We start from the raw sequence: 26,608 nt of genomic DNA, 5'->3' as shown, positions 1-26,608 counted from the left end.
CTATTAAACATGATTTGTATTCGCTGAAGGCGCGTGCGAAGAATGCAGGCATGAGGCACAAATGTCAGGTCAAAATTACATTCTCACGTGTTTGTTGTATATAGATATTTTGCAGAAGCAGAGTTTTATATTATATTACAGGAGATATTTCCCTCCCGCCTGCTTCTCCACAGGTCGTTTCTATGGAAAACAGTTTTTTGCATAATCTCATTGGCATTTGTTTGTAAATTGGTGCGCTCGGTGGGCTTTGCGCATGCGTGGTGGCAGAATCGACCTCGCTCAGAATTTCATCTTGTTCAGTTCATCTTCACTCTCAGCAGAAGTAACTGAATTGGTGAAAGGACCCGCTGGACAGACCAGGTTAGACCAGAATGAGTTCCCAGCATGGTTTATGCTTGTTAGTGAAGGTTTGGTACTGCATGCCTTATATAAAAGCTAGCTCTTTTTCTAAATAATCATCTTGCTGCAGGGGCAGGCCTTCCTTCCTTCAGCATGTTGTTAGTCAGTTTTCTTGGTTTTACTCTGCGTCAGAATAGGGTTGAAACTTTAAAGGACAATAAAACAATTTTAATTCAAAAACACATTGATTTTCAAACTCAATATAGGCTTACCAAACTATATTTCAAAATCCGAGTAAAAAACAAAAACAAAACAGGCTATTACAACCTTAAAATAAAATGGTGGATGGATAACCCTTTTACTGCCCGCTCTACCAAATAATGACTGTTAAAGTCATTTAAAGAATGACTGTTTTAAATGATGGTTTACACATACAGTATTGTTGGTTTCCAAAAAAACTTATTTACATAACTCTTTTGCATTTCGACACTTAAAATAGTTTTTTTTTGTAAAAACACAAAACAATGCATGTTAAATGAGAATCTGAAATATTTTTATGGCATATTAAAAAAAATTAAGGTGATTTAGTGTTCAAAAAGGTTTTATTTGAATTACACTTCATATTTTTACATTTTTCATAGTATACGCAGTTTCCTCAAAGCTTTTTTCCAGCTGTGACGGCAGGCCTTTTACACAGATCTACCAACTATGGCGTTATTTCAACGACAAATGTCATGAGCGTAGTATTTCAAGTGGAGATTGGATTTATGTAAAATCCAATGTAAGCATTTAAATCTTTTTGCTTGAGTGCCGATTTCCTCTGTTCGTGCACAAAACTTCTTGCACGTCCTCTAATTTATGTTGCTCAAGCACAGATTTTCTTGTGTGCTCTCAAATAAACACTGCTGAAGTACGATTTAGTGTGTTTTTGTAACAAGTATGTCTCCTACGTATATTAGATTTGCTAGGAATATTTATGAATGTCTCCAATAGACCAACAAAACAGCATTGATGCATCCTACAGTAAAGTGCAACAGCTATAAACTCCAGCAAGATAAAGTCATTGTATGCAGAACCATGGACCTTTATCTATAAAGTATAATTATGGAAACTGTTAATCTTAACTGAAAGCTGCGTCATGTTTGCTAGTGTAACGGAGGCCAGCTAGTGTGTGCTGTGCAGGTAATCCTCACTCCTCTGACCTCTAAAGGTGCTCTAGCGACAAATGCTAGAGGCCATGTTCTTTAGCCTCCTTGTTAGAGCAACCGACTCCCAAGCGGAAGGTTGCTGGTTCGAAACCAGCTCGGAGCGGGTCGGGTGGCGTTGTACTGGCGGGGTTACACTAGCCTCACGAATAACGCATCTGTCAGACAGTCAAAAGAATGAATGTAGCAGAAACCATAATATGTATTAATTCGGGTACTTTTACCATAAATTGGCATATCTACCATTTGGTAGAGGTTGATAATTTAGAAATTATGGGATGTGTTGAAAAAATGCATTGAGTGTTAACTAGCTATATTAGGAGTTAGGAAATGCAATCCAGAGGTTTTTTCTTAGTGGGTAAGTTAAAGAATAAAAAAAGATTCAGATATATTTTTTCTGTAGGTATAGACCATTTTGAAGGATGTAAATAAAAACAACGGTTCCAACGTATTTCCTGTTTTACATTTTTAATTTCTATAGCTTCCGAGAGTCCAAAAAGAGCCACATATTAATAAATAATGTTATGATTGCTGTTTAAACATTCAGTTAAGATTGAATTGCCTCTTGTATGATTGAATTACTCAAACAGGAAATGTTCATGTCCAAATGACATCACCTCATTGAAATGGTCTATATGGCTCGATTGAGATATTTTCAATTTAGAGAATTTAGACATTTCTCAGAAAAGAATTTTGGCCAAATAATGGAAAATGATCCAATAAATAGCCCATATAGGATATGTGATATGATCCATATGCTGCACGACATTGCCATTACGCTGGCACTGCATTTCATTCATTCAGCACACATATTCATACTGTATAGAAATTATTTTAAGTCCCCGGGTTGGATTTAAACCAAATGCATTGTAGTATCTTCCATTACAGTATGAAATGTCATTATTTTTGACTTGCCAGAGAGCCAGTGAAAGGCTAACAAATCCCTCATGCTTCTCCAACAGTCTCACCACACCACTGCAAATCAAAGACATGGAGAACCGAGACCAGTTTCATTTAGAAACGAGTCACCATTCAAAGCCCGCTTGCCCTTCTTTCAAAAGCCTTATTAGACTTGGTGAAGGGAGATTACAAGCAAATAAAATTACTTTAATTGTAATATTGGATTTCATAATAGCCTCAGATATGTAATTATGCCCCTCTTAAACTTTTCATTAAAAAACCATTTGGCAACAACAAAGGACATTATGCCAGGGCGTGCGGCATTTGTGATGGCGCACAGCTTGTAGGTATTAGACATACTTCTCTGGGAAAGAAAATAATGAGCTACCCGAATAAAGCACAGAAGGACGAGAAACTGATATCAGGTGAAAGAGCAGCGTTAATTAATGGGAGATTCGGCGCACAAGCAGAAGAACACAACGGGAACAGGGCACAGAGCGCATGGCATTTTTATGCATGATGGACATTTTATCTCTAACAAACAGCCTCGGAGAGAAGAGATTTATGCCTGCATGTGTCAAATTGTAATCCGTGTTTGATTATTATGGCCATTTCCTGTGAAAAATTCAGAGATGTATCAAAATTCTGGACGCAGAAGATAATGGAGGTATGATTTGTATTTTTGCATGCGGTGTCTTTACCTCATTAGTCTTGCTTTGGTGATTCAATAGCAAAACTGGAAAAATTGGTCAACCAAGAATGTATTGTAAATTAAACTAATTGGATTACATACATTACATACCTAAAAATGAAATGTAATATAAGAAATATACACACATATATATACACTACAATTCTGTCTGGTTGAGGAATCTGATTGGCTGATAGCCGTGCGCTATTCTGCAAATAACAGCACTCGTCCAGTCTCCTCACCCTTGTGTATTACTACACCCACATGCAGGGGACACTTTAAAGTTTGACAAATATTGCTGCTGTTGGTAAACAAGATGTACTTTTGAGTCTTTCAGTCGAAAATGTAATTGTTTAGACTGCAACTATGCAGTTTATTTATAAGGATAGTGCCTATTTTAAAATATTTATAATTTCAGAGCCTCGGGTTCAGTACTTCGACCACCATCAGCATGTCTGAGCAGACCAAAGAAAGTGACAGTTGACATACTGCCATAAGACAGACAGACTCAGACTCAACTTTATCATCCCGTTTATGGAAATTAAAATTGCAGCAAGGTGCTATAAGACAGGCTAAGTTCCATGTATATATTAACAAAATATTAACACACAACATACAATACATCATTTTATAGGTGCATCTCCCTCCCCTCTGGACACATAATGACCTAATGGCCACCATTATAAAATAATATTTTAGTTCTATTAGTCCTGCAAATAGGAACTCTAAAGTGACGTCCTTATGGCAGCAGTTGAAACACAGAGTACGGGGTACATAGGATACCCTGAGCTCTCTTTAAAACATAATTTTGGTAAATTACCATTAGGCATGGGCCAGTAAAAGATTGTTACGGTATAATCTTGGATATAAACATCACGGTTTCACGGTTTTGTGATTACTGCTCCAAAATATATTCTTTTAAAATGTCAGGGTAAAAAACAAAAACTTTTCCCCCTTTGTACATAATATATTTTAGTTAGGGAAACATTTCATATATTTTGGAACAGTAAACATGTCAGGCTAAATAAATTGAATCAATTATTGACTCCTGCTATCTTCATTTTTTCAAAAACACAGATTTACTTAAAATGGCATATTTAAATATCTTCTCTGCTGTAGATACTGTTGTCCTAAAAAAAAAAAAACCTTTAAAAAATGTAAATAAAAAAATCTTACTCATACATTAGGAACTGTATAGCAGATAATGTTGATGGTTTTAAAACCTTGTTTTTTCCAAACCGCAGTATACGTTAAAAACGGTTATTGTCCAATGCCTAATTACCATTGGACCACTGTAAGCTTATTTTTTATTATCCTTGTGTTGGTGATAATTAGCAAAAAAGTTGGTTAACCAAGAATGTTCTACTGATTAATAATAAAAAATAAAAAAATTAACACAATTAAAAAAAGAATAAATAAATAAATAAACAGCAACAACACTGTACATTCAGTGCAAAACTAAATTATAAGGCATACATTTGATTAACATATTTATTTAATATCCCATTGGCAGTATTGTTTTTCTATTAACATATTTTAGGACTTCTTAAAAATAATAGCCAATATAATCAAGAAAAATATGTATTTATATATGTATATAATATGTATGTATGTATGTGTACTATGTACACTACCTGAAAAAAAGTCTTGTCGTAGATCCTAGTTGTAAGAGCAACAAATAATAACTAGACTTCTAGTTGATCATTTGGAAAAGTGGCAGAAAGTAGATTTTTCAGATGAATCATCTGTTGAACTGCATCCCAATCATCAGAAATACAGCAAAAGACCTACTGGAACTCACATGGACCCACGTTTTTCATAGAAATCAGTCAAGTTTGGTGAAGAAAAAATCATGGTTTGGGGTTACATTCAGTATGGGGGCATGCAAGAGATCTGCAGAGTGGATGGCAACATCAACAGCCTGAGGTATCAAGACATAACATTGCAAACCACAGAAGAGGGCAAATTCAGCAGGATAGCGCTCCTCCTCATACTTCAGCCTTCACATCAAAGCTCCTGAAGGCAAAGAAGGTCGAGGTGCTCCAAGATTGGCCAGACCAGTCACCAGAAATGAACATTATTGAGCATGTCTGAGGTAAGATGAATGAGGCATTGAATATGAATCCAAAGAATCTTGATGAACTCTGGGAGTCCTGCAAGAATGCCTACTTTGCCATTCCAGATGACTTTATTAATGTTATTTGAGTCATTGCAGAGATGTATGGATGCAGTCATCCTAGCTAATGATAGTCATACAAAATATAAATTATTTTTCCACAGCACCATGACTTTATATTCTATACTGTACATTATTTCTAAGTGACAAGACTTATGTCTAAGCAAAGTCAGACCTTACTGTCCTAATTAAATAATTAAAAATCAAGACATGATCAAATTTTATTCAAATAATGATAATCTAGAGGCCTTTGCCTTTCATATAGAGTTGATACTAAATTATCAACTAGAAGTTAAGTTATTATTTGCTGACTTGGACAGGCGATAAGTCATTTGTCAGCTTGTGTGTCTGTGTGTGTGTGTTTGCATTGTTGAAAGTATATATTTCCATAGGTACAAATTTCCATAAAATCGCTTCAATGGAAACCAACTTTTTTTTGCATAAACCCATCGCTATTTGTTTATAAGTTGGCCAACTTCTCCTTTGACCTTTCCACGGTGGCTACAATGAGCCTCGGGAAAAAGAAAGGGAGTGTCAGCAGCACATGCCGTGTGACTAAAACCAAGCCGAAAGCAGAAAGATAAGAAGCATTCTTGGGCGACACAGTAACCCGTCCTGGAGAGGCTGGCCTTGATAGCAGCACTTGTTGTTTTGATGTGTTAAATAGCCGGTTGTCAACAGAAGCAGAGCGCTGATGGTTGAGCCACTGTGTAATGGCGGGTTCAGGCTGATAGTCGGATGTCTACAGCCAGGGGTGGTTAGCCAGCGTATCTAAAGGGGGCTGTTTTGGCTTCTTTTTACATGCATATGCACACTCTGAGAGCAAGCTTTGATGGTCTGGTGCCAGAGAGAGATATGCCGTCTTTTCATGTGAAATGCAGTTCTATGGAAATTCAAATATTTGAAATTATAAACATGCTCCGGTCAATGCACTTTGCTGACTAGCCAGGCGTTTGCACTGTACAAAGGCTTATGTCGGTTGTAGCCCTGCAACCACTACAGAACCTGCCCTTAAGCTATATGACATTAGCGAACAGGGAGAGATAAGATATGGGGATTGTTATGTGTTCGTGTGGTGATAACAGATAAGTGAGGGATTTTTTTTTTTTTTTTCAAAGCAGCCTGCCAGACAGTATAGGCAAGAGCAGAGCTGGTCTAATGTCTTTTCGACAGGGGAGGAATGCGGAGCTTTTGAGCTGGAGCCAGGCATCTGCAATCATTTAGCCAAGGGTGTGCATACAGCGCCCTCCCATCTCCCCCCTCCGGCAATCATATTGCTCTGAATACTGTACAAAGCCAGCTTAAAAAACACAGGGTCAAGTGCAGGGCAGTTGTCAGATGTTTGTTGTTAGTCATATGTCAGAAGTGAAAGCCCACAGATTAAGAGATTTTTCTTTTTTTCATGGACATCTAAAAGCACACATTTGCATCTCGGGCCATGACCACATGCACCCTACATATAACCAAATAAGTGTCAGAAGAGTAGGAAAACAATGTGGAGAATATGTGGTTACTAGCATTGGAATAAAATACACTGCTATAGTGCAAGGCTAGGACAACTACCATTATAAATTAGGGATGAGCGATGTGGCCTAAAATCAAAATTTCAATTAATTGAACATTTTAACTTGATTACGGTTAATGAACGATTATTTCATTTATTTATTTTATTTTGTTGCCCTCATAGTTCACTGATACGTTTCGAACAGTGAATATGCTAACATATTTCAAGTGAGAGATTGTTTAATGAAGGGTGCATTACATGATTTTAGAATAATTTAAGGAAACATACACTATCTATAATATTTAATTGAACATCAACGTTGACCAACTGAAAATAAAACACACATTGCCAACAGTCACTTTTTTTCTTTTAAAAAAGTCAAAATAAATCACTTATTTAAGTTTTTCATATTAAAGTATGTATCTCTTCTAAATACATATTTTAATAATTCTTTAATATCTTCTGTAAACAATAATTTTCATGTAAATTCTAATTTTATTGTAGTAGAAAATATGCCGTCTCAAGGCACAGCTTCCAATCATCTTCATTATATGGCGAAATGGCTGCACCGGACCATACCCATGCGTCTAATGCAGAAGTATAAATCAGCCTTAGCAAAGTGGGGTCATGTGACTCCACACGCGGTAGGGAAAATAATTAAAACAATTGACCTGCAAAAATTAGATCGATTATAAGTTATGAATGTCAATTTCGATTACTTTTCAATTAATCGCTCAGCCTTATCATAAATGTAATACTTTGTTTCAGCCTAAATTTGAGTAAATTAAGAACCACGATTTTGGTTTTAATTTTAAAATGTATTTTTTAACCCAGAATTTAACTTTTTGAGTTTGATATTTTTTACCCAAAATTTAGTAAAAATGCATTTAAAAATAGTGTACAGTACACTACTGTACCATTCAAAATACTGGGGTCACATACAAAAATAATAAAAAAATTAAAATAGACATGAAATCAAAACTAACCATGTTGATTTGGTTAGCTCAAATCGCTAGTTTTGTAGTGAACAATTCATCTGTGCATGTGATTAAGAAGAAGAAGAAAATAAACATGTTTTCAGATTTTAAATTGAAATTTGAAAACCCACTTCTTGTTTGTTGTTACAATTAACACTGAAGTGGAGTATGTGAAGGCAATGCCAGAAATTTACATTGTTAAGGTCACAATTTAACCTACGTGTGTTAAAAATAGCATATGTATAGCTTGGATTTTTACACTATAACACTAGATGCGGATGAAGGTGCGGATGAAGTGGCAAGCGTGAGCGATTTACTTATTATGTCAATTCAAAGATACGAATAAACATCTTGTGGCGCGATTCACAAGAATAAAGTGTTGCGAGTTGAGCATTTTGCACATTTGATGCACTTAATGTGCGAATCGCTTCAGCATACAATCACGCCGCGTTAACCAATCAGGAGCCTGCTCTTGTAGGGGCCTGATTATGATGTAGGCCTGTGTTGAGGGGCAACCCTCCTGCAGACACTGGACAACAGCTCATCAAACTGTCAGTTTTGATACCGCTATGACAACAAACAGAAATGGTGAGGAGGAGGTGTCTGTTAGGTTGTAATAACTTTACAAAAACACTTTTCCTGATCTTTCTAAATGCAATGCCTAGATTACTACATCCAATCAACTCACAGTAGAAAAAAACAAAGCCACGCCCACTGTTTTCTCATTTGATATTCCGTTTCTCTAGGTCCTCACAATACTAAAAAACAAACAACACAAAAACAGCTTTCACTTCATGGGGACTTTAAGAAAACAAATAATAAATAATGAATATATTAAGATATTTCTCTATTGTAAAGCAATAATAATTCATCATCTGATTAATAATCAATTATCAGCTCTGTGAGCAAAATGTCAAAATCTTTAGTAAATGGTTTGTTAATATGATATGCAATAACTTTCCAAATACTCTAAAAAAAATAAATATTGGATTTCTAAAAATTTTTAAGCCATGTGGTTGCAAACAATTTATATGGGCTGAATTAAAACAAATTAAATAAAGTAATGTTCAACTTAATTTGTTTGTTTAAAATCAACTTATATAATTTTTTTTGTAACAATTTGGAATGGACCATCTTTTTCAGTGTATGTTGTAGGCTATTTGTAAAGTATAGTATTTAGCAATTTATTAAGTTTCTTAATGACAGTATTCAAGTGTTTTTTTAATACCGTGGAGTAATGCATGAAATTAATTTAACAAACTGTATTTCTAAAAATGAAAGTCTAGCACAAAAAAAGAAAAAAAAAGAAAAAAAAAAGCTCAACCCAAAACAAAACCAACCAACCACATGCATACACACTCACCAGCCACTTTACTAGGAACATCTTTCTTTGTCGGTGGCACTTCCATGATGCAAATCTCCTGTCCACCACATCCCAAAGGTGCTCTATTGGATTGTGATCTGGTGACTGTGGAGGCCATTTGAGTACAGTGAACTCATTGTCATGTTCAAGGAACCAGTCTGAGATGATCTGAGCTTTATGACATGGCGTGCTATCCAGCTCGAAGTAGCCACGGTGTACACAGAGTACACAATGGTCACAAAGGGATGGACATGGTCAGCAACAATAGTCAGGTAGGCTGTGGCATTGACACGATACTCAATTGGTACTAATGCCCAATTATTAGTTTAGAGATGCTATTCTGCACACCTCTGTTGTAACACGTGGTTATTTCAGTTACTTTTTATCAGCTCGAACCAGTCTAGCCATTCTCCTCTGACCTCAGGCATCAACAAGGCATTTGCGCCCACAAAACTGCTGCTCACTGGATATTTTCTCTTTTTCAGAACATTCTCTGTAAACCCTAGAGATTGTTGTGCGTGAAAATCCCAGTAGACCAGCGGTTTCTGAAACGCTCAGACCAGCCCACCTGGCACCAACAACCATGTCACTTAAGTCACTTAAATTACCTTTCTTCCCCATATTGCAGCAGATTGTTTGACCATGTCTACATGCCCAAATGCATGTTGCTGCTATGTGATTGGCTGATTAGAAATTTACATTGACAAGCAGTTGGACATGTGTACCTAAAAAAGTGACGGGTGAGCGTAGATGCATAACAATACTAATATCTGTGGCTTTGGCTCCTGACAATACATGGAGGTTTCATGAAGCCAAACAATCATTCTGCATGAAACCAAACATTATTAAAGGAATACTTCACAAAGAAATGAAAATGGACTCTCTATTTACTCCCCTTCAAGTGTTTCAAAACCTGTATGCATTTCTTTTTTCTGTAGAACACAAAAGAAGATATTTTGAAGCGAGCTAAAAGCCTGTAAACATTGATTTCCATAGTAGAAAAAACAGTTAACTTTAATCTACAGCTTTACAAAGGATCCTGAGCATGTTAATGATGATCTAGAGCTTGAGATTTCTTTCTTTGGATCATAGAATTATTATAATTCACGGAATGTGACTGCTGACCTAGAATGACCCAATCCATGTGAAGGCCGTCTAATATGCCATGGCCAAGCAGACATCCATATATTTGTTCAAACAGGTCAGTGTTTATGGCTTTCACATGCTGCTTGAAGGAATAAATCAAAGTTTCACTGTTTGATGTGAGAAGTCACGCTCCTCAATGGAGAGGCCAAACAATCTTCAACCATTTATAGGAACCATTGGATCAGCCTTTTTTAAAAAACAAAACTTGTCACACCTCAAAGAATTCAAAGGATAGTTCAGCCAAAAAACAAGAAGATAAGTTATACTCCCTCTTCTGGTTTTAAACCTTTATGAATTTCTTTCTTCTGTAATAGATATTTTGAAGACTTCTGGTTGCTAGAACCCATTTACTGCCATAGTAGGAAAACAAAATATTAGGGACATCATTATTTACCAGTTTTAAACATTCTTCAAAGTATCTTCTTTTGTGTTCAATAGAGTGAACACAACTAGTATAGTTTTAACTATTATAGTGGCCAGTAAGTGTATATATTCATACATATATTATTTGTGTTGATATCGTCAGACATTTAGAGTATTAGTAACTTAAAAATTTTAGGTTCAGTTTTTAGCGCTCAGTCCAAAAAACTATATAGCTACTCAAATAGTTTGGTAATAGCATTAGAGTTAACACAAAAAAATATTATAATTTCATACATAACTCATGAGGTTTGAGTTCTGCCTAATATAATTAGTTTATGAGTCACAAAAACTCTTGTTTTATTACGTTAAAGTAACTTTGTTTAAATTGTAAGTTAAACTTTTTTATTTAGTGATTTTCACTGTTAGGTTTTACTGTGTGCTGCTTCTTGATGACAGAACACACGTCGTAGATGTCAAGTTATGACTGATCGCAAAGTGTAGTTTGGGCTATTTCATAGCCACGATACATCAAGATTGTATCTAGACCACAAAAATCACAAAATCTGACACAGCGACTGCCGTAGCTGACCAATAAAAATCGTGCAATCTGAACTGGGCTTTAGTTGTAGGAACTTGAAGTATTTAATTTTCCCTTATTTGCAGTGCAGTTTATCCGAATGCACAGCTACTTATACACTAAAAGAAATTATTGCTGCTGCTTTAAACTTCTTATTTAAAAGAGACTGAAGCAACATGATTCTGGAGTTTGTTTTGAAACAACTTATTTGTTTTACGTTCAATTCACTTAAATTTGTAAAACTATTAAATTAACTTAATCTATTTGTGTTGAGACAACTTGAAGGAATTGTGTGAAATCCAACATTTTTCTTAGCATAAAAACACATTCAAGGCAGCACGGTGGCTCAAGCCTGGTTTATACTCAACGTGTCTGCTAGTTCGTTTAAGTGCGTGGTGAATGTGACATCATCGATGTGTTTGCGGAGGTTCACTTTGAGTGCGTGCGACATGATTTCGGCTGGCGGAGTGCATGATTTTTTTGAATAGTCCGCATGGTGGTGTGTTTGATTTGAGTTGAATATGAAACACTTTGAAGAGATTTTGTATGAAAAACAGTACCACTGTACAGACACCTTTATGATCCGTGATCATAGAGATAACCAGATTATCGATAATTTCTGGCTAGAAATTGCAACAGGAGGAAAGTTTTTGTTAAAAAGCTTGGAAAAACCTAAGGGATAAGTTTGTTAACGCCAAAAGAGGCCATGGCAAAAGTGGAGACCCAGGTACACAATTACTGAAAATGTTTTTTGTTTCATAGATATTTACACTGATGTATATGTTACAATTATTAATTTAAAAAAAGTTACAAAACTGTAATTAAGGAACAAATAATTTCTTTGATAACTTAAAAGGAATATTTGAACCTATTGGTTTACAGTATACTGATGCCCAGTTTCTCTAGGCTTTATTTGTGATTATGGTCAGGAATGTTGAAGTATAGGACAGAAACTATCCAGACTGTATGTGTAAATTGTAGAGCGGGCTAAATCTAAAAACAAAATAAAATAAAATCTTTATTTTTTTTAGTAAGTTATTTTTTTTTTTTTTGCTTTTATTCTTGCCATAATTATAAAAAATCTTTATGTTCTGTTGTCATTATAATTTTTATAAACTTTAAAAGGTAAAACTGTCCAAGTATGAACATATGCAAGTGATGCATCAAAGTTTGATTAAAAAAAAATCTTGAACGGTTATAAAAGTCTTTATAATCATTAAAATAATTTATAAAAAATAATTAGTTTAGAAATCTTAAATGATAATAATGATATTATGTAGTTCCGGAAACTTTCTACTTCTCTGTATATCTGTCTGACTTTAAGGTCAGTTTCTTTTGACTGCCCCCTGTTGTTCTAAAGAATATCACAACCTTGAACGCGGCAAATATAGAAACCTCGTCCATTTCGTGAGGTGTGCGCGCAGTCAGCGGAAGTGTAAAAATTAAGCTTCAGTGGTTAGCACTGTCGCCTCTCAGCAAGAAGATCACTGGTTCAAGTCCAGGCTGGGCAAGTTGGCATTTCTGTGTGGAGTTTACATGTACTGGGTTACAGCTGGAAGGGTGTAAAACATGCCGGAATAGTTGGCGGTTCATTCTGCTGTGGTGACCTCTGAAATAGAGACTAAGCCGAAGGAAAATGAGTGAAATGAATGATAAACACATTCAATAGAGAAAGATGAGTTTGATCTACGGAGCGTGGAGTTACATCATCTACCAACAGGGGCTAACAGGGGCGTGCTAAATAGTCAAACCTTTACCCCCACAGAGCAGACACATTTTTAAAAAGCCTGACATTACATCTGAACAAATAGTAATGTCAGTGTATGAAAAAGCCTCTATTGAGCCTTGCATCTGTCTCCACCAATCTAGTCTTTGCCTCCACCCTGCACTGGCAGCGCAGATTGCAGGTCGTCTGAATATCATGCCAGCTTCTCTCCACTATAACCTCCATCTCTGCCAGATGAACCCAGCTGCATAAATTCTCATAGGCTTTTACGGTTTGTATACACAATGATGCCTGTGTATGGGAGTGTGAGGAGTCAGGCAGCGAGCTTTCACTGAGGCATGAAGAAAGAGGAAAAAAAAAATCGTTTCAAAAATGAATGAAAGTGGAAAAATGATTTTGGCTGCTGGGGCTCAGTTGGTCTGTCTGGAATTCTCCTTCGCTCTCTCTCTCTCTCTCCGCTTTTCTCTATTCTCAGTCTACTTTACATCTTTACACCCACTATTTCTCATTTTATCCTTCCGTGTCATCATATCTCAGCAGCTTGCTTGTTTTTAGAATGAGCGATTATTTGTTTCCATTGCGTATGTTCTTGTTTGCAGTGGATGCGCTCTTTCCAGCAGCTCTCAGACGGCATTTCTGGAGTGCAGAAGCTGTGGAGGTGTGGAGAGACTTAGATGTTATTCTGTCACTTCAGTCTGAAATTTACTTGGTCTGAGGTCAGGGCTTCACTATTTTATATGGTCTGGAATGGGTTTAGTCAATATACAGTAGTGTGGTTGTGAGTAAATTATATATATTGTCTTGCTACAATAATATTATCATCTAGTAATACTAATATATGGGAATGTTTTAAGGTGTAGATGAATATAGCCAAGACCAAAATTATTCATACCACTGTGCTTGACTTCGGGCTTGACTGTGCACAGTTTATATATATATATATATATATATATATATATATATATATATATATATATATATATATATATATATATATATATATATATATATATATATATATATATATATATATATATATATTTGTGTGTGTGTGTCAATGCATCAATGCAAAGTTATTTATTCATATTTGATTGTATAAAACTTGTATAAATTGTTATTCGGATAGATGTATAACTGTCAATTTTCAAATAATTAAAATGTAGACTCACCGGCCACTTTATTAGGCACACTTACTAGTACTGAGTTGGACCCTCCTTTGCTCTCAGAACTGCCTTCATCCTTTGTGGCATTCAACAAGGTCCTGGAAATATTCCTCAGAGATATTGGTCCATATTGACATGATTGCCTTGTGCCATTGCTGTAGATTTGTGGGCTGCACATCTCCTTTTTCACCACATCCCAAAGGTGCTGTATTGGGTTGAGTTCCGGTGACTGTGGAGGCCATGTAAGTGCATTGAACTCATTTTCATGTTCAAGAAACCAGTCTGAGGTGATTCACGCTTTTTGACATGCTGGGTTAGTCTGCTGGAAGTATCCATCAGAAGAAGGGTACACTGTGATCATAAAGGGATGGACATGGTCAGCAACAATACTCAGGTAGGCTGTGGCATTGACACAATGCTCAATTGGTACTAATAGGGACAAAGTGTGCCAAGAAAATATCTCCTACGCCATTACACCACCATCACCAGCCTGAACTGTTGACACAAGACAGGATGGTTGTCAGATTCTGACCCTAACATCCGAATATTGTAGCAGAAATTGTGACTCCTCAGTCCAGGCAATGCTTTTCTAATGTTCTATTGTCCAATTTTGGTGAGCCTGTGCAAATTGTAGCCTCAGTTTCCTGTTCTTAGCTGACAGGAGTGGCGCCCGGTGTGGTCTTCTGCTGCTGTAGCTCATCTGCCTCAAGGTTTGCAGTATTGTACATTCAGAGATTCTCTTCTGCATACCTCAGTTGGAATGAGTAATTACTTGACTTACTGTTGCCTTTCTATCAGCTCGAACCAGTCTGGCCATTTTCCTTTGACCTCTGGCATCAGTAAGGCATTTGTGCGCACAGAACTGTCGCACACTGGATATTTTCTCTTTTTCAGACCATTCTCTGTAAACCTTAGAGATGATTGTGCATAAAAACTCCAGCAGATCAGCAGTTTCTGAAATACTCAGACCAGCCCGTCTGGCACCAACAACCACTCACCATCAGCTTTCTTCTCCATTCTGATGCTCGGTTTGAACTGCAGCAGATCGTCTTGACCATGTCTACATACCTTAATGCATTGAGTTGCTGCCATGTGATTGGCTAATTAAAAAGATTGTGCTAACGAGCAGTTGGACAGGTGTACGTAATAAAGTGGCCGGTAAGTGTATGACGTTTTTTGCCATCCAGAGTCACATCATTTATTTAAGTAATTAATTTTGCCAAACCTGTATTTGGGCTGCATTTCTTAATCTTAAAAAATAACTACTTAGGGGGAACAAAATTATATATGTACAAGAAATCGCCAACTGTAAGAACAGCGAATAATATAATATAATTTCATATATTTTTAGATTAGAAATAATTAATAAAAAGGGCTGCATGACATGATAATATTTGAAAATTATAGGCTGAGAATGTTAAATGTTAAATGCGGCCTGCTTTATTTTATACTCAGATAATTGGCCACCATGCCGGTATGAAAGATAAGTCAAGTGTGTAATTTCTGCTCCACTACACAGGCTGCCAAAATAATGACTACTTTCCAAATAAAAACATTCATGGAGAGAACTGACCATTAACTCCGCAATGGTGCTAACGAATAATGTTTGAATAAGGAGCTATTTTTAAAATCAGGCTGCTTTACAGCCAGATGACCAGTTGCCAGACAGACGGATAGACGGATGGATGGATAGACAGACAGATAGACAGATAGGCAGACTGATAGATAGATAGACAGATAGATATATAGATAGGCAGACTGATAGGTATACAGACTGATAGATGGACAAAGACGGACGGATGGACGGACAGATAGATAGGTAGGCAGATAGATAGACAGACAGATTGATAGATATATAGATAGGTAGACTAATAGATAGATAGATATACAGACAGACAGACAGACAGACAGACAGACAGACAGACAGACAGACAGACAGACAGACAGACAGACAGACAGACAGACAGATAGATAGATAGATAGATAGATAGATAGATAGATAGATAGATAGATAGATAGATAGACAGGCAGACTGATAGGTATACAGACTGATAGTTGGACAAAGACAGACGGATGGACAGACAGATAGATAGGAAGGTAGATAGATAGATAGACAGACAGATTGATAGATATATAGATAGGTAGACTAATAGATAGATAGATATACAGACAGACAGATAGATAGACAGACAGACTGACTGACTGACTGACTGACTGACTGACTGACTGACTGACAGACAGACAGACAGATAGGCAGACTGATAGGTATAAAGACTGATAGATGGACAAAGACGGATGGATGGATGGACAGATAGATAGACAGACAGATTGATAAATATATAGATATTGTAGGTAGACTAATAGATAGACAGACAGACAGACCAACCGATAGATAGGCAGACTGATAGGTATACAGACTGATAGATGGACAAAGACGGATGGACAAATAGATAGACAGACAGATTGATAGATATATAGATAGGTAGACTAATAGACAGACAGACAGACAGACAGACAGACAGACAGACAGACAGACAGACAGACAGACAGATAGATAGATAGATAGATAGATAGATAGATAGATAGATAGATAGATAGATAGATAGACAGACACAAATTGAAAAGACAGGAAAAAAAATTGGTAGTAAAATGTAGACGTGAAGATTTGACATGTAGTTTCTGTGTAAGGTCTGGGTCTGGTTAGTGCTAACTAGCTGATTAGAGGGAGACAGCAGAGGGCCAGGGAGGCACAGATGCTCAGTGTCTATGGAATAACCCTCTCAATTACAGCATGGCCAAATTGAAACGGATCCCGATTTAACTCTCTTTCCAATACACCTCACGGCAGCTTTCCCAGTCCGTCTATCTCTCTCTCTCTCTCCAGCGACGGAGCTCTCTGAAGCAGCATGTCCAGATAGGCTGCCAGACGCAGCGGGGAGACCATCGATTCTCAATAACATCACTAATGACTGCACACTGCCTGACGCACGCTGCCATTACTTGAGGTGAGGGCTGGGACCGAGGGCAGGCCGAGCGTGGCATGCCAGATGGAGCCAGTTAAGGATGGTTATGAGGATGAATTGTTTGTCAGTTGGGGAGAAGAAAGACAGAGAGAGCAGGAGAATGAAATCACAAGTCACAAAGACAGACACAGATAGAGGGACTTGGTCAATACTAGAGGGACAGTAAAGCTCAGGTCATCTTATTTGCTGGACAGACAACCTGTGGTCTCCGCTTTTTCACTTTCGTTTACTTCTTCCTTGCCTTCTTGATCCATGCCTCATTAGCAGGCGTCACTCCCATTAATGAGTCCAGACCGCAGGTCAATACGGCACTAGCCTCAGAGTCAATACCAGTTACCTGCAACACAAACACTCAAAAGCTGCACTTGCAGAAAATCAATACAGTGTTGCAGACTTGTCCCATCACCGCTCTCAGCCTACTCTGTACAGCACAGCTGACATAAACATTCTCTAATGTGAAAATATCGGAAATAGTGGCTGTGGAGAATGAGTTCAGCCTGTTAATGCAGTGACAACATCATTTGCATGTCCTATCTTGTCTCCATCGGTTGACAACAAATCAACTCCCAATAATTAATTATTTACTTTCTTTTTAGGTTGTTGTAAAAAGCAATTTGGGACTTTTAACTTAAAGAGTCCACTGAGTGGTACAGTATGGTACGGTACGGGTCGGTCCGAGCCACCTTTATCAGGCTTAAGTTTGATACGCAACCCGACAGAAAGTTTCTGTCATTTTCATTCTTGATCGAGAACATGTCAATGTAAAGCTGTTTGGGTCATTCGCATGTCATATGAGAAGCCCTTCTCACAAAACAGATGCTTTATACACATAAATAATTGCGTATAAATGTTTATTACTAACCTTTCTATGATCATGATTTGATTATAACTGCAGATCAATGAATGTGCAAAATAGCCTACTGTAACGTCTGCAATAATATATATATATATATATATATGAGCAATATCACACGAGTAACAGTGCGATATGGCTGTATATCGGCACTGGTGGGAGGCGTGCGTTAGTGCCCCCACCAGTGCCGATAAACAGCCATATTGCACTGCTACGAGTGTGATATTGTGTTTATACAACAGTTTGACGCCATAATTGTGTATATAAATCAAAATCAAACATGGAGAGTCTCAAAAACCCTTTTGTACGAGGAACTACTTTCTTCCGGATTCAAATCATAAGCCGGCAGTTAAACAGTTGAGCAAGCATCTTTTAAAATTTAGATCTGTAGTGTCTGCTTTTTGCTGGCTGTAGGTGGGCGGAGTAATACACAAAGGTTAAAGAGGCTGTAGGAGTTCTGATATTGCAGAATATCGCACGGCTATCAGCCAATCAGATTTGAGAACCAGACCGAACTGTTGTATAAATATATATATATATATATATATATATATATATATATATATATATATATATATATATATATATATATATATATATATATATATGCGCTACCAGCATGGACCATGCCACACTTTGAGCTAGACTTGTGTGCTTGACTGTTTTAGAGACTTAAGCAGGTCGCACACCAGAAGCACCGCTCGGCCGCGCGCAGCGCAGCGCCATGTATTTTAGAATTCTAAACATAGGTTTCTATAAGGATACACACACCGGCGCCGTAAGTCGGCGGCTGTCGGCGACGGCTCAGGACGCAGTTCATTTTTCAGCCGCGCCACAGAGCGCCATCTGATTAGTTTAATGTTAAATATCATACGAATGTGTGCGTCTGGTGTGCGATACTTTAATCTGTCATGTACGCGCCGTGTCGCGGCGCCGAGCGCCGCTTCTGGTGTGCGACCTGCTTTAGGGATGAAAGGGATGGTAAGGGAACAGTGGGATGAAGGGGAAGGGAAGTAAGAGGATGAACAGTGAGCAGGTAGGTATGTTGATCGGGCATATTACGATGTTGCCCAGAGACTCACAGTGGGGGTACCATCTCTGTAATATTTTGGTAGAGTGTTTGACCCCCCCTAATCAACCTTGGAGTAAAGAGAGGGTTATAGGATTGTTAATGGGAAGCAAGGAAATAGAGGGAGGGAGGGTGGGTTTGAGAGAAAGAGAAGAAAAGTGCTAGAAGGCTGGTCTGCCTTAAATAATTATTCAGGTAGTAGGTGATTGGTTAAGAAGACAAAGTGAGGTGTGGTTCCGCTGTCGAACTTTGTTTAACAAGTTAGCTCCATACTACAAAAACTGCACACAGCATAGATTAGTCCTTATTTGAGTTGAAAAACAACACACAGCATATAGCCTATAGTCAGTGCAAACTCCTCATCTGCATCTTTAATCTTTACAAGCACAAGTAACCTCTTATTAGAAAGTAATTCTCTCATTCAGAGTTTATAATAGTCCAAAATGTGATTTTTTTACCTGTCACTCTTGCTTTCGTCTGTTTCTGAAAGGATCGAATGTCAGAAGCACTTCCATAATCATGCGCACGTTATCAGCTCAAGATGTTTGTTATTTCAAATATAGACGCGCACAAGAGCTCTCTTGAAAAAGTGAAACTGCTCACGCATTAAACGGCCTTGTTAACAACTTTGGGGCACAAGGTAGATTCTGCTGTTCTCCTTGGCTTTGTTCCTGTTTATCAAGATGACAACAAGGTTTGTTTAAGCTCGGGTCATCCAAGGCTCATTTTTATATGTATATATTATTACAGTGTAATGTCTCGGCTGTGTCTTTAAAAATAGCGATTCCTTTGTTTTTATTCTACTTTCTTTTGCATGAGCAAGTGACTCATCTCTGTAAACCAATCGTGTTCAGCTGCACATCTGGCTCCGCCATTTGTTATCATTTAGAAAGGGTACAGTGCAGCTCGCTTTTATGTACCTTTTGACAGTGGAAACGACCATAAAAGCGTAGCGTACCACTCAGTGGAAATGGGCAATAAAACCCCTTTTCTCACTAATAATATTTATCATTAATATGAATTAATAATATATTCATGCAGAGCACTGTACATTTTATAAAAAGGGGAATATAAGGGAAATGTTCGCACAGCATTATGTTCTGATGCTATCTCAAAAATGACACTCAAAATAGCTTCTGCTCATCTTGTTGGACAAGGTAACCCTGCCCTCAGCCCTTGACACAAGCAGTTCTAACCCAGCAATGTTTTGCTGCTACTTAAGAAACACTTTTCCTGGTTCAAAGCCAGTGATTTGGGTGTCAAAAGAAAATAACCGATTTGGTACTAATGTCGAGGTTATCGCCAGAGACTATGGCGTTCTCACAGGACCAGTCAAATCTCGTGTGGCGAGATCTCGTAGCACGAGATCTGATGTGCCTCCCAAGTATTAGTTAACAATAAAATGAATAATAGAATTTATTTAAAAATAATTCATTGTGTCCAGACAGCATTATATCTGTTACTGTTTTCTAGTAATGAGAATAAAAATTATTTTCCAACAATGTGCCATCATGTTACAAAAATGTATGCAATATTTGTTTCTTTTTCGCTCACATTTCTTGGTGAGAATCACCCATTCTTACACTGTTCAGTAAGTCAATACTGTAGACCAGAATTAAGCAGCAAACAGGTATGCAGATATAAGGTCCAACCTTTATTCCATACATTTTTTAAACCATGAATGTTCATTTTTTTCACGCCTAAAGCTCTACTCGTTTTGTATACAAGAGTCTAAGAAAAACAACTGCACAACACCACAAGGTCGACAGAAAGAGTCTATTGCCACCCAAACCATTCCAATACGTTTGTCAGATGTCCAGGTTTTTGTGGCTGGAGAACTGTTTACTGCTAAAGCAGTTCCTTTATGACCCCGAAGTTAATAGCGGTTTGTTTCATTGGCTCTTCATTGGACAAATGAATAACAGTTATCCAGGTTCTCCTTTTAGAACTCCATTTTGATAACCATCCATTCAGAACTCTCTTAATCCTCTTTGCATAGATTGCATCACCATGACCACACCCCCAACTGAGTCTTCTCCTCTGATTGGACAGTTCCGTCACCATGGTTTTCAACCTGGAAGTGGTTCTGTTTCATTTCAATGTTTTTTAGAAACATTTAAAAAGCCTAACAAATGTACAATGTCATTTCGCTCCAAGTAATATCAACAAGATATTTACAATATCTTTAAACTTTACATAAAACAAACAAGAACATTGTAATACATATTTGTCTGCATATCTCAAAATAAATCAAGCAAAAAAAAAAAAAAAAACTCAAAATGTAACTTTGTACATGGTCAGCACTGAATATTTCCAGGTACCATAGAGCAAATCAGCTGTCAAACAGTGAGATCATACCAATTCAGATATGTACTGTAGACATCCATATCCAGCAGCTCACTAGGATAAATACAAGGCAAGGAACGAATGAAACTTAACGCAAATACATAAAAAAAACATGTCTGTACATGAAGGATAGGAAATGTACAAACAAATTTTTGAATGTCTTTTCACATGAAAAACTGAAAAGGCATTAGATTAATATATTAATATCAAATTTCTGGTTGGTATTTTGTTTTATGTTTGGAGCTAGCAAGAGCTGAAGCTACCAACTCCTTTTTGCTCCTAATCCAATCAATTAAAAAAGCCAGTTGATGTGCTTGTTTCAAGGTACAAATCTTTGTACAAATTACACATGACATATCATTTACTCTACTTTGTGTGAAAATAAGTGCATGTTGCCTGTGTCCAACTTAAGTGAGGCATTTTCCTTCCTAGTGTGTTACCGTGCCTCCACTTCCTTGGGGTTGCGTGATGGTGAGTATTCCCGAGGGTCCTGGGTGGTGATTGGCGTAGTCCGTCTTGGAGATGCCGGTCTGGCAGCACCAGAGGGTACCAGAGGTGGAGGGGCACTTAGTGCTGCTGTTGGTGGTGTTCGGTTAAGAAGTCCATTATGTCCTGTTGAAGGGCTAAGCCTTGGGTAAGGCATCCCACCGAGGTGTGACATAAATGGTGGCATGTGGGGTAAGTGTCCTTCGATGGGTGATTGATGAAGTTGGTGAAGCCTGGCCCGATCAAGTTCTTCTCGTAAATGCAACCGTTCCCTTTCTTCAGCTTGTTGCCTCAGTCTTTCTTGTTCTCGTCGAACTTCCAGCAGATGTTCGTGGTGAGAGTACTCATGTGGCTCTCGATCCCGATAGGGCCGTTCTGGATCATAGACACCAGGAAAGCGATGTCCAGGCTCAGAGCGAAGCTGGAAGTCCATGCGCCTCTGCAGGTCAAGGTTTCTGTAAGCTTCCCGAAGAGGATCCCAGGAGAATGCTGGGTGAGGAAGGCGGTCTCGACCTGCTGCAAGAGGACTGACTCCCATGAAAGGTGCCATGCGGGTGCGTTCAAGTGCATTCAGACTTCCCATTTGATGCATGGCACTCAGTGTGAGCGGCAGAGAGTGGGGCATGGGGACTCCATGAATTGACGGAGGGTCACTGCAGCGAGGAGATGGTGGAGGAGGCTGATGGGATAGTGCAGGATGGGGATGAACAATCGGGGTGGTTTGATGAGAAGGTAGAGAGATTTGAGGCTTAGGGGCAGCTTCGGATCCAACCACCATAACATCCTGGTCTTCCTTGTGTTCCTCCTTGATCTTCATGTCATTCTTCACCTTGTGAAGCAGATCTCCTGAGCTGGTTTCCTTCCTATCTCTCTCATTTTCTTTAATCGGTAGCGGTTGTGGAATACCCATCTTGATTCCTGTATCGCTAAGGATGTTTTTCGAGTACGGAGAGGGAGACCTGTGAATGGATTTGAGAGAGTCATCTGAGGAACGTCTGTCTGTTATCTCTTTCCCTGGAGAACGACTTTCCTTCACTTTAACATCTCCTAAAATGACTGCATCTCGCTGGCGATCCAACAGTTCTTTTTCAGGTTCGCGGTTGCGGTCAGCACTGCCACTGCGATGTCTCCCGGAGTCTGTTGAGTTCTGGCTGTTTGAGCGGATCAGGCTGCTGATCTGGTAGCTAACCGGAGCAGAAGCAGGAGAGGAGCGGTTTGAATGCCTATTACGATCTAAAGAGTCTCTGCAACAGAAAAGAACCCATTATTAGTTTATTAGAATGCTTGAAAAAAAAAAAAAAAAAGATGATGGATCTAGCAAAACAAACCTGTCTTTATCCTTCTCTTCTTTCCCAACTGAAGAGTCCCTTTTTTCTCTCTCCCGTTCTTTTTCTTTCTCCCGCTCCCGGTCCCTCTCTCTGTCGTGGCTGTTTGCTGAGCTGCTTCTCTCTGCATCTACAGATTTGGGCCACTGTGGAGGGGTCGGGAAGGATGGTGGTGTCCGGTGCAGCCGATTCCAGGTGTCATGATGAGGACTGCTGAGTCCCGGCAGTCCTGGACCCTCTTTTGGTCCAAACACACTGTTGGCCCCTGAAATATCAAGAAACATAACATCAGTTTATCAGATCACAGTCCAGTTCTATTGGGTTTTGTACACATAAATTGAAAGGTTAATGGGGTGTACTCATTTCTTCTACAAGTAAACTTCTTTTGAAGACTTCTCAACAGAGAACAAACCAATTACCCAGTTAGGTAGAGAGCTATGAAAAGGAAAGTGTTCCATAGAGAAAATTCTATTTTAGTCCAATCAACTTGACTAAAAGACGTCCCGTTCAGCCAGTGAAGGAAGAAGGGGGAGGAAATGTGATATGGCGAGCCCTCCATCCTACTTTGCAAACAACTAATGATTGCAAGAACAATGTAAAACCAGTTGGGATGTGAGTTTAATTTGGGGTGTAAATTTGGCAAAGCTTGTCTGTGGTAGTGCCTGCCTCCTCCTGTTTCCCTAAACTCTCTTTTGGCATTTGCTGCAAAGCTAAGTGCCTTTCTTTCGTTCCCACCTTCTTTTTATTCCCTCTGCACTCTCTGTGGTCTAGAGCTAAGCTGTGCTGCACTGAGTCGAGCTAGAGGCCGGGGGCCAGGGCTTACCGAGGGCTGGGTTGCCTAATCCACCGAAGGCACTGCTTGAAAGGTTGCTGAGGCCGCCAAAGGTACTGGAGCGACTGAATGGATCTGCAAAATGCCAAACAGGGATTAGCGACGCGGGGCCGGAGGTGCCCGACCATTCCAACCGGCTTTTCTCTTACAAGCCAGCTTTGTTTTTGCGTCACTGTTACTGCTGCTATTCTAACTCCCTAAGGGTTGTTTATTTCTCCCTGTAAGACTGTTGGAGAGTGTTCACTGGCTGTGGATTAGGCTTCGAGAGGTGCTGGCATAAAGAGAACTACCTGATTGAAGTATGATTGCTAGGGACATTTTTGAAATGTCCATTGTGGAAAGTGATTAAAAGAAAGCTAGAACAACTCATGTGTCTCCCATTTCTTCTAGCAATTTCTGTCAGTCTACTAAAAATCTTCGATCTTCTCACCCCTGGAAATATGCTACGTCTTAACTTACCGTGCTAGGGACTGAAGGAGCCTAAATAATTCATGCATTTATGTATATTTTTAATTAAATTAAATACAATACAAACAACATGTGGCCCACGAAAAAATCTTTGTTTTCAATGTGGAACATGAATTTACATTCCTGAACTCTGGAAATGGGTTTATGACTAATCCACAGTGTACTTAAGCAAGCAAGCATTAAGCAAATGCTTTTATCCACAGACATTTACAATTTACTAATTTACATGAGCAATCCCCCCTTGGAGCCACCCGGAGTTAAGTGCTTTGCTCACAGGCACAGTAGCGATAAGTTCTTGACTTAGAAACAAGATAACCTGAGACCTGAGCTTTAACCACTTCGCAACACCGCACCCAATTCAGCATTTTACCCATTTTCTTTCCATTTCCTTCGGGCCCCAGGTGTTTATGAACTCAAATTGGATTGACTTGAAAGCTCACTGTGTGAAATCACCATTCAGCATTGAACTCAAATAACATATCTGATAGAAACTGTGGGGGAACTATCTGAATGAGGCAGAGCTCAGTAGAAAGGAACTGACAGTAAAATATAGTTTTATTGTGTTTTCTTGTTGGAAACAAAGATTAAATTTTGGCCAGAATGGTCTCACCCAAAAATGAAGGGAAATATTTAGCTATTTAATAATACATAATAATAAATAATAAATTATATACATATATTTTTTTCTTTTTTAAATATTTCCCAAATGATGTTTAACAGTGCAAGGAAATTTTCACAGCATGTCTGATAATTTTTTTTCTTCTGGAGAAAGTATTTTTTGTTATATTTCAGCAAGAATAAAAGCAGTTTTTATTTTTTTAAAAACCTTTTAAAGGTCAAAAGTATTAGCGCCTTTAAGCTAATTTTTTTTTTCGATAGTCTCCAAAACAAACCATCATTATACAATAACTTGTAACTTACCCTAACCTGCCTAGTTTACCTAATTAACCTAGGTAAGCCTTCAAATGTCACTTTAAGCTTAATAGAAGTGTCTTGAAAAAAAAAACTAGTCAAATATTATTTATTGTAATCATGGCGAAGATAAAATAAATCCGTTATTAGAATTGAGTTATTAAAACTATTATGTTTAGAAATGTGTTGAATAAATCTCTCCCTCAAACAGATAAAAATAAACAGAGGGGCTAATATTTCAATGTATATTGTTGAATGATGATAATAATAATAATAATAATAATAAAAAGTGTCCTTGTTAATTATGTTAAATCTAGTTCTAAGCTTTTAAATTATTTGAATTAAAAAATAACAAAACATACTAGTTTAAAATAGACAAAACCATTTAATGTTTTTCAAGCAAATTTAATCATTATTATTTTCTGGAATACAGGTTGAAAAGCTTAAAATGTGAGACACTTGGGAGACACTTTTGAGCTGACTAATAACTGATTTAACATAAATAAGATATATTCGACAAGAACAGAATTTTATTTTACAAGAGATAGAAGTGCAGTATTTTCCATTTGTCAACTTAATTTCCAAACTAGGTTGTCTAATATTAATTACTTTGAAATGTGGAAAGAAGTGCCACGTAGGTGTGCAGAACTACCAACTAAGGAACATCATATTTGTGCCATTCTGTGCCTCAAATAAAAACTAGATGTATACTAAACTTAAAGTACAAACAGACATACACAAGAACTATTTAAAATGGTGCTTTACTTACACTTACCTGCCAAATGGCTAGGAGGCAGGAAGCCAGCATGGTGAGGAGATGGTCCGTAGGGTGAAGCAGCTGGATGTCCTGATCCTATTAAAAATGACAAAATCATCATATAGTTAAAGTGATTGTAGACAAAGTTTTAAATCATAACCAAACCACTAGACGCCTCTATATAGGCCTACTGTACATGCAGAAGTTTTGGGGTGATCAGTTTGGCTGTGAGGCCCTATTTACAGCAGCTATTAAGATGCACCTGGAGGGTGGCAGATATAGGTATAAGTCCAAGTCTATCCAAGTCTATCCATTGGTATCCAAGTCTGAAATGTATTTAACCACTTTTACAGGTGGTTGAAACTGGCTTTAATCAGTTTGCTTGAGGCTGGGACACACCAAGCCAA

The 26,608-nt window shown here is 38.0% G+C and overlaps 1 protein-coding gene across 50 annotated transcripts in view; it reads right to left on the bottom strand.

Annotated features, from left to right (window-relative positions):
• Positions 1 to 20,708: 20,708 nt before the first annotated feature.
• fbrsl1 (fibrosin-like 1) overlaps positions 20,709 to 26,608 on the bottom strand; it is a 571,252-nt gene continuing 565,352 nt past the window's right edge. For 15 of the 50 annotated variants that reach the window (NM_001443006.1, XM_087252049.1, NM_001443002.1 and 12 more), the window contains 4 exon segments: positions 20,709 to 23,151; positions 23,236 to 23,497; positions 24,056 to 24,139; positions 26,214 to 26,297. In NM_001443006.1, the coding sequence (NP_001429935.1) occupies positions 21,858 to 23,151; positions 23,236 to 23,497; positions 24,056 to 24,139; positions 26,214 to 26,297 (1,724 nt within the window). In that variant the 3' untranslated portion in view covers positions 20,709 to 21,857. 50 annotated transcript variants of the gene reach the window in all.

Source organism: Danio rerio, chromosome 5 (genome assembly GCF_052040795.2).
Source record: "Danio rerio strain M-AB ecotype USA chromosome 5, GRCz13ab, whole genome shotgun sequence".
NCBI classification, from domain to species: Eukaryota; Metazoa; Chordata; class Actinopteri; order Cypriniformes; family Danionidae; genus Danio; species Danio rerio.
This window is presented reverse-complemented; position numbering and strand designations above follow the sequence as displayed.